The sequence below is a fragment of the Trichosurus vulpecula genome, chromosome 2 (genome assembly GCF_011100635.1).
Source record: "Trichosurus vulpecula isolate mTriVul1 chromosome 2, mTriVul1.pri, whole genome shotgun sequence".
Taxonomy (NCBI): Eukaryota; Metazoa; Chordata; class Mammalia; order Diprotodontia; family Phalangeridae; genus Trichosurus; species Trichosurus vulpecula.
In genome coordinates this window covers 375,145,736-375,164,873 of record NC_050574.1, presented here as the reverse complement: position 1 = coordinate 375,164,873, position 19,138 = coordinate 375,145,736, and the positions used below count along the sequence as shown (strand labels likewise).

The following is a 19,138-nucleotide window of genomic DNA, read 5'->3' as shown; positions in this document are numbered from 1 at the left end:
GGTAACTCACAACGTAGTGACTTGAAATATCCCACCAATTCCATAGAGAGGTATTAAATGTTAAAAATAATCCAAAAACCCCTAACGAGAAGTAGAAAGTTTCTATACTTTTAATAATTATATATGAAGCTATTAACTTACCTATTTTGTGCTTTGTTGCCCAGCTTTCTAAGATCTTAAGATTTAGAAGGAGAAGTGTCTTTGAGGATCACCTGGTCCAACCCTCATTTCACAGATGATTTCCAGCGAGATCAAATAATTTGCTCAAGGCCACATAGGCACCAATAACAATAATAATGGTAATTGACATTTACGTAGCACTTTAAAGTTTTCAAAGTGCTTTACATAATTATCTCATTTGATACTCATAACAATATTGAAGTAAATAATGCAGGTACTATCTGCATTTTAAAGGTGAAAAAATTAAAGACCAGAGAAGTTAAATGATTTACCATTGCTCATGTAGCTAGTTATCAGACAGCGGATGTGAACCCAATCTAGCTCTCTCTACTACTTTATCTTGTGCTGGAATTCAAACCCAGTGCTCTCTTCTACTCTATCAGCCAACTTTTTAAATACACTCATTCTGTCTTGTGTAAAGCTTGACCTCTGGATCCTTTTTATTTTGTTCCACTTTTTCCTGATCTACAAACTGAACTAGATAATCACTAAGGTCCCTGGCAGTTCTAAACCTACGATTTTGTTGTCTAGTATTGTTGGAGCCATGCCACACACAGTTTGTCTTTATGATATTTTTATGATACTTTCCATATGTTTCCAGAAAAGCAAACAAGACCAAAAAAATCAACAAGTACTTTCTTTAGGTATACAGGGTGTTCCAAGTCAATTTTAAAGCATTAAAGGTCAAAATTGCACTGAGACCCTTGGGATATCCGTTATGTAAATGTACCTCTTATACTTATGGTTCTTTTCAATGTTCCCTGACTTAAAATGTTAAATCCAACAGCACTGCTTTCGTATAAGGGATTTCCTTAAAAAACATTTATCAGCTAACTTGCTTAGGACTCTGATGATCTTTGTTTTCTTTCTTTCTTCTTAGGGAAACAGGACTGAGGATAGTTCTGATATGTGATTTCATTATTGTAAGGGAACTCCTAGTGTGGAAATTTCCTCCACCAATGCCGATGATACATGTCACAAACTCATCTATAACTGACAGTTTTAGAGTTGCATGAAGTATTTTTGTTTTTGGAGGCAATCAGTCCAAAGTCACAAAGCTAGTAAAGTGTATGAGCCTAGATTTGAACTTAGGTCCGTGCTCCTGACTTTTGGGCTGGTACTCTGTCCACTATGCCATTTAGCTGTCCCACTACATTAAATATTGAGAGGTTAGATATTAGTTAGTGTCAGAATCAGGATTTGAACCTTGACTCCTCATCACCTGCATCTTAGCCCCTTGAAAAGATTTTATTTTGGATTTGTATCTGAACACAGTCCTGAGGCATCTGCAAGGATTTCTAGGGCTTCCCCCACCACTACCACTACCACCCTGGCAAAAAAAAAAAAAAAAAAAAAAAAGCCAGGTCAGGTTTATGTGGTATTGAAAAAGCCAAGAGAAGGGATATCTTGGAGGAAGGAGATACATGGGAAGAGAAAAAAATTGAAGGAGATAAAAGTTACCATACTATCTTCATTGTAATGAAAAATCACTTAATGACACTGAACTTTGTTCAAAGAGCTTTTAGTGTGAGAGAGAGGATCTTATTTGGGAGAAAAGGAAACTATTCCTTGGCTCAGTTTTGAAGTCATGACAGCTTGAGGGCAGAGGTCTTTTTACTTCATTCTACATTGGATAAATACAGTGGTTTTCATATTCCTGGCATGTTCTTTGTAAAGGAACTAGCAGACATTTAATTAATGCTTGTTGACTGACTTTTAGAAATGTTCCAGTGTGATTCTCCAAGTGTGGTCCTTTCCTACTCAATGGGAGGGGTAGGGGCTGAAGGGAAGGAAAGAATTTGGAACTCAAATTTTTTTTTAAATGTTAAAAAATTTTTAAATTAAAAAATAAAAAATAGTCCCCCCCCCCCAAAAAAAAGAACCAATAATGATATCTGTAGTTTTCTGACATAAATTAAAGATGTATTTGTTAACTCACTAGTCTCAAAAAACAAAAATAAGAATAAAATCTTGCTGTTACTTTGTGTGAGGCTTTTTATTAAGATGAGATAGAGCAATATGGCTCCTAGGATGTTCTGACTCATTTAAATGGTTCTCAGACTGGAAATTTGAGACTCACTGTTCTAGAGGACAATAGCAGAAGTCAGGGGCTCAAAATTGTATCCTCTGTTAATCTTTATACTAATGATCCCCAATCTTGTTTTAGTTGTGATCTCTTAGTTAAGTATCTTGTATTTAAACACTTTAAAAAACAAATTGGAGGAATGTTAAATTTTCTTTAGGTAATGACAATTACAAAATTACAAACATTAAATAGTAATACCACTGCTAAGCATTTCCCACAGGGAGATATTGATTAAGAATAAAAAGGCTCCTTATATAGCAGAATATTTATAGCAGCACTTTTTGTTGTAGCAAAGAACAGGAACCTGAGTAGTTGCCCATCGATTAGGGAATGACTAAACAAATTGTGGTATATGGATATAATGGACTACTATTGAGCTGTAAGAAACAACAAATATAATGACTACAGAGAATCATGGGAAAACTTGCATGAATTGATGCAAAAGTGGAGTAAGAAAAGCCAAGAAAACAATATATGTGATAACTACCACAATGTAAATGGAAAGAACCACAACCAAAAAAATGAATGCCACAAAATTACAGACTAAATTTGGTCCTTAGTAATAATATCAATAGCTAACATTCATATCCCACCTTAAGGTTTGCAAAATGCTTTACATATATTATCTCATTTATTGCCTCATTTCCTGTCTTAAAAAAGGAAATATGAAAAGACACCTTCCCCCACTACTTTACAGAAAGGATCCACAGAAGAATGCAGGTCTTTTTTTTTTAAATCAATTTTGCTGATTTTGTTCTCTTCCTCTTTTTATTTTTGTCTTTTAAAAAAAATCTTTATTATATGGGATAGCTCTCTGGGACAGGAGAGGGAAATTATTTATGGGGAAATGTAAGAGACATAAAAACAAAATATATAAACAAAATCATTTTTTAAATGAAGAAAACAATATAAGTAATTCTTAGGGACTATACCTCAAGTTCCTCAAGCCCAATTTGACTTCTAGATGTATATATCTTACTCTAGTCTCTCTCCTGAGCTTCTTTCCCACATCGCCAACTACATTTTTATTGATAATTATTCATTTCATAATAATAAAAAAGCTAGGAATTTTAAGATGTCGAAGTAAAGAGAGCATGCATTTTAGGGATGAGAGGCACTTTATGCAAAAAAACAGGCAACAGAATGGATGTCTGAAAAGGCATCCCAAACTCATGTATCCAAAATAGAACTCATTATCATTTGCCTCAAAATCCAGTCCTTTTCCTAACTTCAATAATTCTGTTGAAGAAATCCTTCTAGTTACCCAAAGTTGGCAACCTCAGAGTCATCTTTGATTTCCTTTTTCTGCCTCAATTCCATATTTAATTAATTGCCAAATCTAAGTTCACAACAGCTCTCCTATCTGCCCCCTTCTCTCTACTCACATCACACCTACCCTAATTCAGGCTCTCATATCACCTTTTGCCAAAGCATAGTAACTCATCTCCTTGCTTTGCAGTCTCTCCCCTTTCTAGTCCACCACAGCTGCTAAATTGATATTCCTAAAACACAGATCGATGTCAATGACAAAATAAACTGAAAACAGTTTAAAAATGGAGTTGGTTTGGTATGGGAATCAAGAGAACCAATTAGATTCTATCTCAGGAACACTGACTTCATCTTGTGCTGCCACATATATTCTTTTTCTTGCTGTTTTTCTGCAAACCATCCACGGGAAACTAGATGGTATAAGCCATCTATTGTTTCATAAATGCAGGCAAATCCAGTCAATCAGCATTTCTGAACCCTGAAACCTACCCATCCCCATTCCAACTCAAGCAAAACTCACTCTCCCCCTCCCAACTTGGATAGCCTCTAATTTTTCCTCCAATTAGAAATAAGATTAGCTAATTTTATATCCTGTTTTGTATTGTGGTTGTTTTCTTTTAATTAATTGGTCTATTTAATTAACTGCTTTTAATACTCAAAAATCTGTCTCACTCTGTATTCAGGGTCTTTGGGCTGACCGGGGAGTTCACTGATCTATTTATTATGGCTGTTTTGCTAATACATCATATAGCTTGGATTGATTCCTCAGTTCTTATTAATTACGCACCGCAACTCCTTTGTACAAAAAGCTTCAGTGGTTTCCTATTCTTCTAGGATCAAATAGAAACTCAGTTTGGCTTTTAAAACCCTTACCTTCTGGTTCCAGTCTACCTGTCCAGTTTTATCACAGTCTTCCATTTCACTATGAACTTATAGATTCAGTCAAATTGGCCTATTTGCTGTTTCTCATAGATATAATTCCATTTCCTGTCTCTTTGAATACATAGAGGATCCACTGTGTCTGAAATACATGGCCTCTTCATCCCTGTAAAGAATTCCTAGCTTTCCATTAAGAAATTTTTTTTATTAAGAAATTAATAAATATACACAAACATGAACATTTCAATAGTGGAACAAAAAACAAAAAAAGTTTGCAAATGAAACTGGCTAGTGAGTGACAGAGCTGCCAGTTGACACCTGTTTCTGTGTAGCCTACACAAAGTCAAGCCCTTCTATGCTCAATCTGTGATCTCTTCTTGCCCTGGGACATAACCTTTCCCTACATTAGAATGCTGTGCACTGGCTAGACTGTCATCTGTGCCTGCAGATCTTTCTGTCTGTCTCCCTTTGCCAACCAGTCCTGGAAGCTGACTCACTGTGATTTTTTTTCCCCTGGATTTTCTGATCAGGATGCAGTTGGGTGCATTTTCTAGGTATGTGGGGGGAGTTGGGGAGTAGAGCTCAGCTTTACTTCTTCCTGCTGCTCTGCCATTTTGCCTCTGCCACCTTCACCCTGTGCACACCTAAAATTTATCATTAGTAACTGTAAACAAAGGCAGACATGCTATGAAGCACAGGGCGACCTAGGATATCAAGAAAATGCATGTGTGTCCACAAAAATCATCAGCCTTTCCACACGTTACAAACAAAACCTGTCAGAAAGAGATGAGAAATCCCATTTTAAATAACAAAAAAAATATATAAATAATTTGGAAATCTACTAACCAAGATACAGAGAGGACTTATATAAATATAACTACAGAATATTCTTTACAGAAATAAAGTCAGATTTAAACAATTGGATAGGAATTAACTTTTTATGGTAGGGCTATGCTAATATAATAAAACTGACAGTAACAAAGTTAATTTAGAAATTCAGTGCCATGACAATCAATCTACCAAAGGATTATTCTATAGAAATAGAAAATAATTGTGACAAGATTCACCAAGAGAAACAGAAGCTCAAGAACCATAAAGGAAATTAAAAAAAAAAATGAGAATAGGGCCTACCAGTAGATCTCTACTTTATTACAAAACATTAATCATCAAAACTGTATCATGCTGTCATGTCATAATTTGGGGGGTTTTTTTGTTTGTTTTTTGGAGGGGGGGAAGGCAGGGCAATTGGGGTTAAGTGACTTGCCCAAGGTGACACAGCTAGTAAGTGTGTCAAATGTCTGAGGCCGAATTTGGGGGGTTTTTGCTGACATTTTCCATTTTTTACCTGTTGGTTAACTTCTATCCATTTTTATGCCTAGATTTCCTTGGGGGGTGATTTTCCTTACTTGAGTCTTTTGCCAAGCTTAAAAAAAAGTTTTTACCCTTCACCGCTTCTCTCTGCTTTATAAAGTGATACCTCTCATAATTTTCATTCTTTTTTGTAACCTTTGTACCTTTTGCGGTAACCTTTGCTTATCTTTCTCCTCTCCACAAATAAGTGAAGGGTTTGCTGACCAAGGCACTTTTCTGGTTGCTTTGTTATGGCAACTGATTTATATGAGTTAAGCTTCTATATGAAATATTTTTTGTTTGTTTGTTTGTTTTGTTTTGGGGGGGAAGGCAGGGCAATTGGGGTTAAGTGACTTGCCCAAGGTCACACAGCTAGTAAATGTGTCAAGTGTCTGAGGCCCCATTTGAACTCAGGTCCTCCTGACTCTAGGGCCAGTGCTCTACTCACTGAGCCACCTAGCTGCCCCTATATGAAATATTTTTTAAAACTACGTGGTTTCCTATACATTACTAACAAAACTATATGGTGATGGTTAAAAAACAGAAAAGTTGATTAATGGAAAATATTGGGTACATAAAATCCAAAATCAAAATCAATTAAACACAGTAGTTTAGTATGTAATAAAACCAAAAACCTCAACTGGAAGAGTAAAGGCTACTCTTCTACACAGATACACAGACAGACAGACAGACAGACAGACACACACACACACACACACACACACACACCTTTCTAGAAAAGCTAGAAAGAAGACTAACAAATTAAGCTTAAATCAAAACTCAGACCATTTACCAAAACAAAACAAACTCTAAATGGATATCTAATTTGGTTATCAAAGTTCCATACCATAAACAAATTAAAGGAGAACAGAATGTAATAGCTTTTACAAGTACAGGGAGAAGAGTTCTTGACTAAACAAAGATTACAGAGGATAAAGGAAAATAAAATGGACACTTTAAAAATTCAATTTTATTTTTATTTTCAGTTCCAAATTCTCCCCCTCCAACACCTCTCTCTACCCTACCCACTAAGAAAGCAAGAAAAACAAAACCCATTAAGAAGATATATATAGAAGCAAGGATGTCCATTATCATCATTACTATTGAATATTGTACTAGAAACGCTAGCTATAGCAATAAGACAAGAGAAAGAAATTGAAGGAATAAAAACAGGCAATGAGGAAACAAAACTATTATTTTCTGCAGATAGGTTAGCATACTCAGAGGACACTAGAAAATCTATTTAAAAAGTAGTTGAAACACTTAACTTTAGCAAAGTTGCAGGATATAAAACAAACCCACATAAATCATTAGTATTTCTATATATTATCAACAAAACGCAGTAAGGGAAGATAGAAAGGGAAATTCCATTTAAAATAACTGTAGACAGTATAAAATACTTGGGACTCTACCTGCCAAGACGCACGTAAGAACTATATGAATACAATTACAAAATACTCTCGACACAAATAAAGATATATCTAAATACATGAAGAAATATTCATTGTTCATGACTAGGCTGAGACAATAATAAAAATGACAATACTATTTATATTAATTTACTTATCCAGTGCCATACCAATCAAACTACCAAAAAATTACTTTTTAGAGCTAGAAAAAATAATAACAAAATTCATCTGGAGGAATGAAAGGTCAAGAATGTTAAGGGAATTAATGACCCAAAAATATGAAGGAAAGGGACCAAGCAGTACCAGATATAAATCTATATTACAAAGTGGTAATCATCAAACATTTGGTACTGGTTAAGAAATAGAGTGGTTGATTGATGGAATAGATTAGACACACAATGTACAGAAGCAAGGAGCACAGTAATCTAGCGTTTGATAATCTCAAAGGAGTCAGGTACTTGGCAAGTGATTGGGAAATTTGTGGACATTTTGACCTTTAATACCATTCACACACAAAACTTTGAGGAGGTGAACATGTAGTTGCACTAATAAGATTTTGGGGGTTGAACAAAGAATAGGAGTAGAAAAACCTAGAACATGGAGCTGGTAAAGACATTGGCAAGGTGATGTTCTATTAGGAAAAAAAATGACTTAACTTATCAAAACCTTTCAGAACCACTGGAAGAAAACTAAAGTTAGTGCCTTCCTGCTGACCTAGGGAGGATACTGGCTCTACAGGAAGCATTGCAAAATCGGTTTCTAGGACTTCTGTCCAACAGAGAGGCCTGAACATACATAGGCAGGTCAGCTCCCACATACTCCTGCCAAAACCTTAAAAATTGTACCAGATTAAATAACGGTCAAAAATCCAATGAAAAACTACAGTAAGTGACTTCTTCCAACCAGGACTAAACAATAAAATAGTCATAAAACCATAGAGGATAAGTAAAGGGGGCCCACAGGAAAGGCCAGAACTACCCTAGGCAAACAAGCTAGAAGCCATCCACTCCAGGCACAGACACTGATTGCCTACAAAATTATATATCTCAAGATGGCAAGGAAAAAGGCCTCCTCTGAGAAAGCCATTCTATAGGTCAGAAACCCAGAATGTAGATCTTCAAAGGCACCAGGAACAGCTGCCAGTCAGATCAGAGTAATGGTGACAATGAGGTATCCTAAACCAAGGGACTTCAAAGCCCCCAAAACTCCATCCAGATGCCAATAGAAGACCCTGAAGATCCAGTCTTGAAACCTCAAAGATCTAGGAGGTCCTAACACCAAGGAGATGGAAGTCAACACAAAAACATAGGGGACCCAGGGCAAGACCAAGCAAAGCTGACCACTCCATCCAAAGGCACAGCAGGGAGCTGATCTTATCCCTAGACCAAAGCCCCAGTTCAGGAGATGAATAAATCAAAGAAAACACCAACCAATATAAAAATTATCGTAGCTCTGTTAAGCCTCAAAAAAGGAATGAGTAGAAACGTAACAACTGCAAGCAGAAACTCAAAGGAAAAAAACAGATTTTCTACAAGAATACCTAGAAAAAATGATCAAGAGATAAAAAATGAAATGAAATTTAAAAAAGAAAACCTCTAGAGGAAAGAATTAAGAGAAAAAAATAGCCTAGAACATAAAGTCATATACCTTACCCAGATAAGTCATAGACTTCCTGAAAACTAGAATAGACCATTCAGGAATCATCACCTTCATGGAACAGCAAGAAACAGAGAATCCAAAGATTGAAAAGAAAAAAAGAAGAAAATGTCACTATCCACTCTCAAAAAAAACCAAACCCAACAAAACCCTGACAACCTGGAAAAGAGATTAGAGATATATTTTAAGAATCATTGGCCTCAGAGGTAGGTTCAAGATGATGAAAATAGAAGAAGCAATGAGTCTAGCTTCCCACTATTCCTTCTCTACAATGATTTAGAAAATATGCCAGACAGAATTTTTATCAGGAAAACCAAGAAAAATCTCAATGATTCATTTTTCCAGCCCAGGGCAGCTTACGAAGATTGGCAGAGTGGTCTAGAGTTGCTGAGAATACAGTCTGGCCAGGGGTACCCACAGGGACAGAAAGAGGGCTGAGATAGGGCACCAGTGTAGGAAGCACCAGGAAAGAAAGAGATTTGAGGGGTTCCTAGGATGAGCACTGGATACAGGAACACATGTTATCTGGCAGCTCTGTCATCCCTTCTCCAGTTCTAGGTCACAGATCCAGGGTGGAGAGAATAAGTAGTGACTGTACCAGCTAGTACTACATAGAACTAGCTATGTACTGAGCAAGGAACAAGTACATTAAACAAACAATAGTTGTCTGGCTCTGATCCCAGGAGGAAAATGGTGACTCACTTCTAGCCTTTAGCCCGGAAGGTAAGCCTGAAGTAGAATAATCAGGGTACAAGTCTCAGACTAAAGGGGAACCAGCAGTTCAGTTGCTCTGAACCCGCAGAACTTCCAAGTGGGCTAACAGTGACTGAGCCCAGCAGAAGTCTCTAGGAACTCTAACCAAACACGAGTCAAGAGACCCAAACCTGGGTCAGAAACTTGGAGAGCTCAGATCAAGAAGGCTGTGAACACAGCTCTTCTCTCTGGATCACACACTTCAGGAGTGCTAAAAGCTTGGAGGCAACCAGACTGAACTGTGAAAACAGAAGAAGGATGAAAGAGGATAGAAGCTCAGGCCAGACATCCTCCCCTAAGAGTGCAGAGCTTAGCTCTAAGTTAAAGTCCAAAGTCAAGAAGTAGGCTGGAAGGATGAGCAAACAAAGAAACAAAAAAATCTGTCATAAAGAGCTACCCTAGTAACAAGGAAGCTCAAGACACAAACATAGAAGAGAATGACTTGAAAATATCCGCAAGCAAATCCTCAAAGAAAAATGCAACTTGAATAAAAGTCCAAAGATAATTCCTAGAAGAGGAAACTTTAAAAAAGTTTTAAAAAAGAGGATTTTAGAAACAAAATGAGAGCAGTAAAGAAAAAAAATGAAAAAGAAGAGCAAGCTAGGGGAGAAACATATGACCTAGTGACACTAGCCTCCTTTGGGTTCCCTCCTTTTCTTGGCCCCGGGCATTTTTTCTAGTTGTCCCCAATGCCCAAAATGCTCTCTCTAATCAACTTTACCTACTGGCTTCCCAAGCTTTCTTTGAGTCCCAACTTAAATCTCATCTACAAGAAGTCTAGTATCTTCCCTCTCAATTATTTCCTATTTATTCATCCTATAGCTTGTTTGTACAGGTTATTTGCTTGTCTCCCCTGTTAGATGGTGAGGTTCTTGAGGGCAGGTACTGTTCTTTTGCCTCTTTTTGTATCCCCATCATTAAGCACAGCATAGGCACATTAAGGCCTTAAAAAATGTTTATTAACTGACTACCTAAAGAGACTCCTAAAAAAAGGACAGGAGTAAAAATAGAAGAAAAAGTATAAGAGAACAGAATGGTGGGAAATTCATAAGGAAGCACAGACAGGCAGGGCAGTTTTAAAGAATTGTGTAGGATGTATTGTTCCTTTTTTTTTAAACAAAGCAAGCAGTATGAAATGGAGTCAGATTTATATTGAATCCTCTTTCTGTATTCTGCTGTGTGTGTTGAAACAGCTCTCTTTTTTTTGGTGTATGAATTCAGAATTTAATATATTTCTCCCCCCCAAAATATGAAGTTCACAGAATGGGAAGTTTTTTCTACTCAGTGACTTTAACACCATTCCTTCTATCACAGGTTTGGGGCACATGAAGACCAACAAGAAGCTTCTGGCTGCACAAGTTCTCTAGCAAAAGGTCAAAGTAAATGTCATACAAAAAGTAGCTAAGTAGCAGGCTCAAATTGGCCCCATAGGCCTATCCCAAAGCATAGTCCTTAGGGTGGCCCCATACCAATCTCTGTTAGTCATTCAGTCAACAAAACATTTATTAAACACTTACTATGTGCACAGCACCTTCCCAACCCCCAAGTAAAAATAGGCACTGTCAAGTGAGACAGACAGGGAAATGACATTATAAACATAATGAATAACCAATAAATATTGGAGGCTAGACTTGTATCCAGTTCTTCCTGATTCTGAGGCTGGCTCTCTACCCACTACATCATGCTATCCTGAAACAATATTAATATTAAATGTATCCTCTATACATCAAACAATGTAATATCTAATCTAACTAAAGTGCAAAAATCATTGTATCTTAATGTATACTTCAGGCAGTATATCAAAGAAGGAAAGTGTGAGACTAAATAAATGTTAGAGGGAATGAACTTGATAGACCAATGGTAATTAGAATGGGAATCTTAAAGGGTATATTTATCTTCAATATCATTTAGAACCTTAAAAAAGTCTTATTGCAAAGAACTCATATTTGTGGAAAGAAACAATTTTTGAAGGACCATGATACAATAAAACTGTAATCAAAAGGGAAATATTAAAAAAAGACAGAGACTTAAATGAAAAGTAAGTAATGAGATCTTAAACAATGAATGGGTCAAAAAACAAATTGTATAAACAATATAAAAAAATAAGTTACGGTGACAGAAAAAACCAAAATACATATAAATAAAATAGTACTTGGAAAAATGTATATTCCTGAACACATTTTTTTAAAGGGGAGTTATTGAGCTTTAAAAAAAAAAAACCTAGAAGACCAACAAATTAATGAACCCAAAACAAGCACAAAATAAATTTTGAAAAAATCAAAATGGTGGCTTCACAAAGTGAACAACAAAAATATTGAACTTATAAACAAAAGAGCTGTGTTTTTTAAGACTAAAAATCAATAAAACATTGGCTAATTTGATTTATTTTTAAATGAGAAAGCCAAATTTTTTAGCACAAATAGTAGAAAAATTTACAATGAATAGAGATGAAGTTATATTAAACTGTCTCACCCAATCATGCGCCAAAAAACTGAAAACAATGAAATAGACAAAATATAAAAACATCCAAATCTTATCACTCAATGTCTACAAGACGTGGAAAGTAAAACTGTACAGCATTAAAATAAGTGCATTTTAATAAAATAATAATGCTCCCCATAAGGATCTCTATCTTATTTGCTATTCTGCTGACTTTCTTCCCTTTTCTCAGTTCTAGCTTTGCCTTGTAGTAAGGAACCCCAGAAAGAATCAGACACATGAGAGCACAAACATCCAGAGGGTTATCTCATGGCCCATACAGCCAAGCTGTTCAACCCTCTCCCACAAAGGTCTTTTGGAAGATAAAATGTACAGTCTCTACCAGGCCCGTACTAAAAGCTTTTCCAGAACGTGCTTTACTTGTAAAACCTTTGGAGATAGTGTTACTTCAAGTGACAAGGGGATGATGGACTAAAACAATTAGTGAAATGAATAAATGCTATTCCAAGGTAAAAAGAATTTTTAAAAAACCATTTGTTTTCTGCTCAGTATTACAGTTTAGACTAGATAGAGTGTGACTCTACATATGATAAAAAGAAACTTAGTTGTGGTCACTTTAAAAAGATTACTTAATCTTACTTAATCTAATTAAATAGACTGCTCAAATACCTTATTGAGTCTACCAAGTGAAGAGATCAGATCTGCCCATTCACTTGATGATTCAAAATTTCTTAAAGCTTTTTCAATCACTGAAGAATAATTTCTGTATCTGTAATCACCCAAAAGTTCTTGCTCTTCTGGATCCATTTTACATTCTCACAGCAGGAGAGGAACCTGAAGCCAACAGAAAAAAAAAACAAATAAAAACAAATGTGCACATATTATATATCTAATGGAAGAAAATAAACTCCACAAAACATTACCCTCTATAAAACATATCATCATACAAAAATTACATCCATAAATACCATTTTTCAGAAAATTTTGCTTATATTTAAAATTATTTTATTAACAGAAAGATTTATTTTTGGTAACTTGGCAATGTCACCAATGGGATATTATGGCAAGCTAGCAATATGAAATGAACATTTTTCTCTTGTCCCTTTAAAGCAAAAAAAAAAAAAAGCCAGATAAAAAAATAGGTCTCTCTGCTGTTGACCGTATATTTAGCAACTTAAGTTTTATACTGGGAAATAATTCTCTAAGATTTAGCTAATAAGCTGCAGGTGGATTTATGTAGGTAGATGAAATCACAGATTCTTGACATAATGATATAACTGGAGACTGAGAGCAATATTTAATGCTCAATCCATTTTCTGAGAAAAAGGGAACTTTGAACATTTGCAGCATTTTGAAAGCAAAAAGGCATAAAAACTATTTTTTTAAAAAAGGACCTAACAGGGAATGGAAGGCTTAAACATATAATATTAATTAAACCAACAGTTACTTGAATGTGCCAATAATGCCTCTAACCTACAAATTTCTCACTCTTAGTATTTCTAGGATCTACGTACCTTCTCCTGCTATTCTTTCTTTTTTCTGTGTCTTTAAAATTACTTCCCATTCATCCTTTCTCTATTAAGTTTCTATAATCTTTTTAGAGTCTACAGAATGACTGGAGTAGCATAGAAAGCCATAGCGCTAGTGAGCCTGATCTTCATGCCACCAATAAATGAAATATTGTCATTCTTCTCTCCAGATTATCAACTGGTAATTTTTGATATCTTATATTTATAATGTTGCACTGATATTATTCTTTAATAATATCCCTCTTTATATGAGCCTGTATATTCATTCCAGCCTGGGTTTTTAATCCTTGATTTAAAGGAAAGATCTTTTTAAATAACCAAATTATTCTAAAAAAGTTTAATAGGACTATTCTTCCAGCCCTTACAAAAATAATATATTTTTTTTGTTCCTTTCATCCCTTTACCCAATCCTATATAATTTTCTTAAGCACCTAAGGATATCTAACTGTTCCAGCTACTTTAAACACACACACACACACACACACACACACACTTCACTTAACTTAAGCCAGTCACTTCCTACAGATGAAATACCACGTGAGGCAACTGCTATATTTCTTGGCTATAGCCCAGAGTAACCAAAAACCAGCAATAATGGGTAATATACCCAAGAAAACTGATGCAAGTGGCTTGTAGATCCTAAGCAATTGCTTATGGAGAGGATCAAGCAGATGCAACAGGTCATCCAGTAGGTTGTAGCAAAATGTTTATTGACATTAAAAGGATTTAATCAGAGCCAAAAACATCTAGAGACATCAGAAGCAGTAAAATGGCTCTGTGAAGCCATGATAAGCTATAGGGCTCTGATTTAATTTGGGTGGTGACAGAACTGAATTAGAGAAACTGAGAAGAGAAAAGTCAGCAGAAATAAATTAGTATGGTGAGAAGAAAAAGTATGCTTGTAGAAAGTGTAGGCAACAGCCATTGAGAAAGCAGTGGTTTTGAAGCAACTGAATTGGCTATGCAGCTGTATATTTTTTTTCAAGAATTATTTATCAAGACAAGCTCAAACCAGGAAAGGTTGGGACGGGTGGAGATGAGCACAGCACTGTCAGTGGTAATTTCAGAAACAAGTCAGTCAGTTATATTTGACTTCAGCATTGACAACTGAAAGACAATAAATGCTAAAACAATGAAGCTGTAAGTAGTGGAAACAATTACTTTACAAAGTAACTTTTTGATTGAGATTAGAAATTTGGTGGCAGAGACTGAGCAGTCAGTAAGTCTGCTATCAAGTATGTAGATAGTATTTAAATCAGTTACATCCACCTCATAATTGAAAAAAAAATTTCCCCAAAGTTTCTACCATTAACAGTTCTTTTTAATGAAAATTCATTTCTGTCTATATTATTTTAAAGTTAATTAGTTGATTGTTCTAGCAATAAATAACATAAATAAACATATAATAACATGTAAATAAACAACTATTGTAGTTGTTTCACTTCGAAGCAGTAAAAACTGCATATTGCCATGTATTTATGAACTAACAGAAAATTGTCGTTTAAGTCATTCACATAGAAATTTAGAAATATTGAATCAATTCAACTAACATTTATGAAGTGCCTTGCAATAATTAGGAAAGAAAACCTCTGCAAACACATTTACTAAAAAAAAAAATTCTCAGCTCTGATTGTGACATTAAAACTCAAATTACTGCAGGACTAACGGTGTCTTCAGGACAAATAGTAGGTATTTAATAAATGTCTGTTGATTGATTGACTAAAAAAATATGTAAGGTTGTGGGTATTCTGAGCTTGGGTCCTTTAAAGTGCTAACAAAACTAGCTGAAAATAATTTAATTTTTAAAATAGCAGCCACAACTAAATGGCTTGGGGTGGAGGAAAAAAAAGTCATTACCTTAGATAAGATACTACAAAAGTTTTTTCTAAGTCGAGGTTTATTTTTCATAACAGTGTAACACTAAGCAGTTTGGGGGCCCAATGGGCAGGTCCTCAGACACTGTTTGCCTCAGTTTCCTCATCTGTAAAATGAGCTGGAGAAGGAAATGTCAAACCACTCCAGTGTCTTTACCAAGAAAACCTCGAATGAGATCACAAAGGGTCAGACAAGACTGAAAATGACTGAACAACAAAAACATTAACACCTCCACAATCTCTTTGCTCAGAAGATTGTATTATGTTGGATGGAGACATAAATACTGATTAAAGTCAAGGAGCATGTTTTAAGGACAGAATCTTACAGACCTCACTGTTCAGGGGGGGACCTCTTAAAACATCTAGGTCTTCGCTGGGCAAAGGATTACTCCCATGAATGAACACACACACACACACAGCCACTCAACTTAATGTACTCTTCTACTTGCCAGGTGGGCACGCAACACTTATTAAGGGCTTACTATGTGATAGGCACTAGGCTCTCATCTTTAACATTCCTGGAGAGCAACAGTATCACCTGGAATAAAGGGACGGTGGACGATTTGTCTTTTGAGGCCCAGAGATTAGCAACAGCTGTTCTTCCTGACACTTAAGAAGAGGAAATATCTTCAAGGCACCTCGTTTCTTCCGCTATTTAAGTACAATGGAAAGCCGGAAGGGATTCTTCCCTATCGGCTTCCTCCTGCAAAGGGAGGCTAGATTTGACGATGAGAGAAATCTCACTACCTCAGGCATTTCTATTATGGCAGGAAGGGAGCATGAGCCGCCTCTGGAACCCCCAGTGGGAGAAGGATGGGTCCCCAAGCAAGTGCCCCACCCTCATCCCAAAGGCTACGTAGGGTAGTTTCTAACTAGGCGGGGGTACCGAGCCAGCTACTGCACTGCAGCAAACAATAGGAAGGCTGCCTACCTAACTCACGGTCCCAGCAAGAGGAGGAGGGCTTGGAGAGTTGAAAAACCTTCAAAACACGCAACTTCTCCGGAGGTTGTTACAGAAACGAATGCCAACAGCAATCTAGGGGAAAGGAAACCGCCCAGTCTCTCATCCAATTTCTTCTCTCTCTAAGGCTCCACCACTGCGCTCACATAGATTCCCCAGCGATCCAATGGGGAAAGTCCTCCGGGCGCAGGGGCGGGCACGTACCAAGGGTAGCAGGAGGCGCTCGCCTATGCAGCTACTGTGGAACAGGGGAGGACCTACCGATTGCTGCCTACCAGTCTTCTCTTCCTTCCAGGTGAGACTGCAGCTGTAGGCGGCACTTGCTGCGTGTACGCCGAGCGAGAGACAAAGAAGGTGGCTAATGCTGTTTGCTTCCCCTTGGAGCTGAGAAAGTGGAATGTCCGAAAGAAGAAAAGAGAATAAGCTCTTTTTATGCCTTTAGTGAGCGGCTATCATTTGCTGTCATTGGGGCGGAGAGTAAAAAGCCAGAGCTACACACAAAGAAACTAACCGGAAGAGCCAGTTTCATACCCCAAAGGCAAGCCTGCTTGTCATCTGCTCCTCCTCCTTCTGGAGGATCTTAAACTCCCCTAGCACTAGAGCTGCGGCAATAGAGGGAAGGTGGAAGTGCAGAGATAAGGTATTTAAGTGTTGGATTCTTATCATTAACAAGAAAAAGTCACTTTTCGATAACCAAAGTTTTAGCCAGAGTTCAATGTTCATCCGCAAAATTATTAGGTGCAAGGCAGGCACCTTTGTCTTTGCATATATCTTGCCATAATTTGCCTCAGCATTTCCAAAAGATGGATCCTAAAACGAGCAAAATATAGTAGCGCTAAACTACTTGCCCGCATTTGGGTTGGGTAGCCACTACTCAGGATCTAGGAGTAACCCCGTGGTTCTACAATCCTAACACTGTATGTAGCACCTGGATGATTCGCATTAACCCAATAGACAAACCCAAAGGAATTTACTAAGATGACAAAACAAATAAGCAAAAATCCCCAACTACAGTACGTTGTATGTATTTGTGAGAGACTGCAGTTTAGGAAGAGTGGTTTCAAAGTTAGAGTACATTGGTAGTGGAGGCACACTTGTAGGATACATATGTGAGAAATAAAACACAATTCCTGCTATTTCGATGTCTGGAAAACCTTTCTTGTAGAAAACGCACACATCTGTTGCGTGCAGCATCTTTCCTGGTTGTGTTGCCTAGATTTGCTGGATCTGCTCCTCACTCTACTGAATCCATAGCTGGTGCTCTTCTCTGCTTCCAGAGGTCCTTTTGATGAGCGCACAGTCTTTGGGAACCCCCTTGAATCAGGAATACAGTCTCTGAGAGCCCTCTTGAACTGTCCTTGAATCTTCCAACTAGATCTGGCCTTCCCCTAGGGCCATAAGTCTTACATTATCCTTAGGCCCAAATCTTTACCTAGCCTTGCCCTTTATTGTTCAGTTACTTCCCACCCTTGATACTATCAATATCCATGCCTTCAACTACTTCTCACCCTTAATTCCATTCTCTTGGTTCTTGGACTCTGACCTCATCTCTCCCTCCTTAGACTCCTCCTCAAGACCCTCCCTGAAACCCTCCTCTAGTCACCCCAGACCACCCCTCAATCCCTCCTACAGTCTTTGTGTATATAATCTCCATCTTGACTCCATGAAGGTGCTCAGGTTCAATCTAGCTCAACTCAGATTCAATCTAGCTCAGCTTAGATTTAGTCTGGCCCGTGTAGGTATTTTGGGGTCTCGAGCACCCCTAGAAACCTATGGTTCCCTTACCATCATCATTTTTACTTTAGCCTCTTCATTTTCTCTCTCTCTGCCTTGCTGTGTCTGTGTCCATCTGGAGTGTATTGTTTTCCCCTCAAAAATGCCTCAAACTCCCTCAAAGACATCAACTCTGGAGCCGCTGGATACGTTAATACCCTCTAGATTAGTCACTACCGGCTGCCGTTCATAAACGGATAGCATAGGAGAGAACTCCCATTGAATCTGGCCCGCCTGTGGCGTCACAAAAGGTGGGATTTCTTAAGACAACCCATTATGGTGAATCCCTAATAAACTTTGTCTTTTCCCTTGGCTGAGGAGGCTTGAGTTGAATTCTTTCGGCAGGACCAGGCGTGTCAGTATTTTGGGGTCTCAAGCACCCCTAGAAACATGGTTCCCCTAATAATCATCATTTTTTTTTTACCAAAAACCTCTTCAGTTCTGTATTTGCCTCTGCATCAGTTCATATAAGTCTTCCAAAGTTTCTTTTAATTTTCATATTTATTGTGTTTGCCACGTAATGGATTGAGTAGTGATGTAATGGATTATTGCAACGATCCATTACATGTATATACCACAAGTTATTCAGCTGTTATCTAACTGATGGGTACCCACTTTACTTCTAATTCTTTACTACTACAAAAAGCGCTGCTATATTTTTGCCCTGCTGCCTTCCCCTTTGTCCTTGACCTCCGGAGGTAAAAGAGTAATTACAGCTGACTGACACTTTTGGTATAGTTCTGAATTGTGATCCAGGATGTTTGGCCCAATTCACAATTCACCAGGAGAGCCCACAGGCGGGCCAGATTCAATCTACTGAGCTAGATTGAACCTGAGCACCTTCATGGAGTCAAGATGGAGATTATATACACAAAGACTGTAGGAGGGATTAAGGGGTGGTCTGGGGTAACTAGAGGAGGGGTTGAAGGAGGGTCTTGAGGAGGAGGAGTCTAAGGAGGGCAAGATGAGGTCAGAGTCCA

General features: G+C 37.3%; 1 protein-coding gene across 1 annotated transcript in view; it reads right to left on the bottom strand.

The window, feature by feature from the left end:
* Positions 1-16,714, bottom strand: part of DOP1B (DOP1 leucine zipper like protein B) — a 135,048-nt gene extending 118,334 nt beyond the window's left edge. The window contains exons 1-2 of the mRNA XM_036744782.1: positions 16,647-16,714; positions 12,691-12,855 (exon numbers count right to left, since the gene is read on the bottom strand). Of these exons, the coding sequence (XP_036600677.1) occupies positions 12,691-12,828 (138 nt within the window). The 5' untranslated portion in view covers positions 12,829-12,855; positions 16,647-16,714. The remainder of the gene's footprint in view (positions 1-12,690; positions 12,856-16,646) is intronic.
* Positions 16,715-19,138: the final 2,424 nt, after the last annotated feature.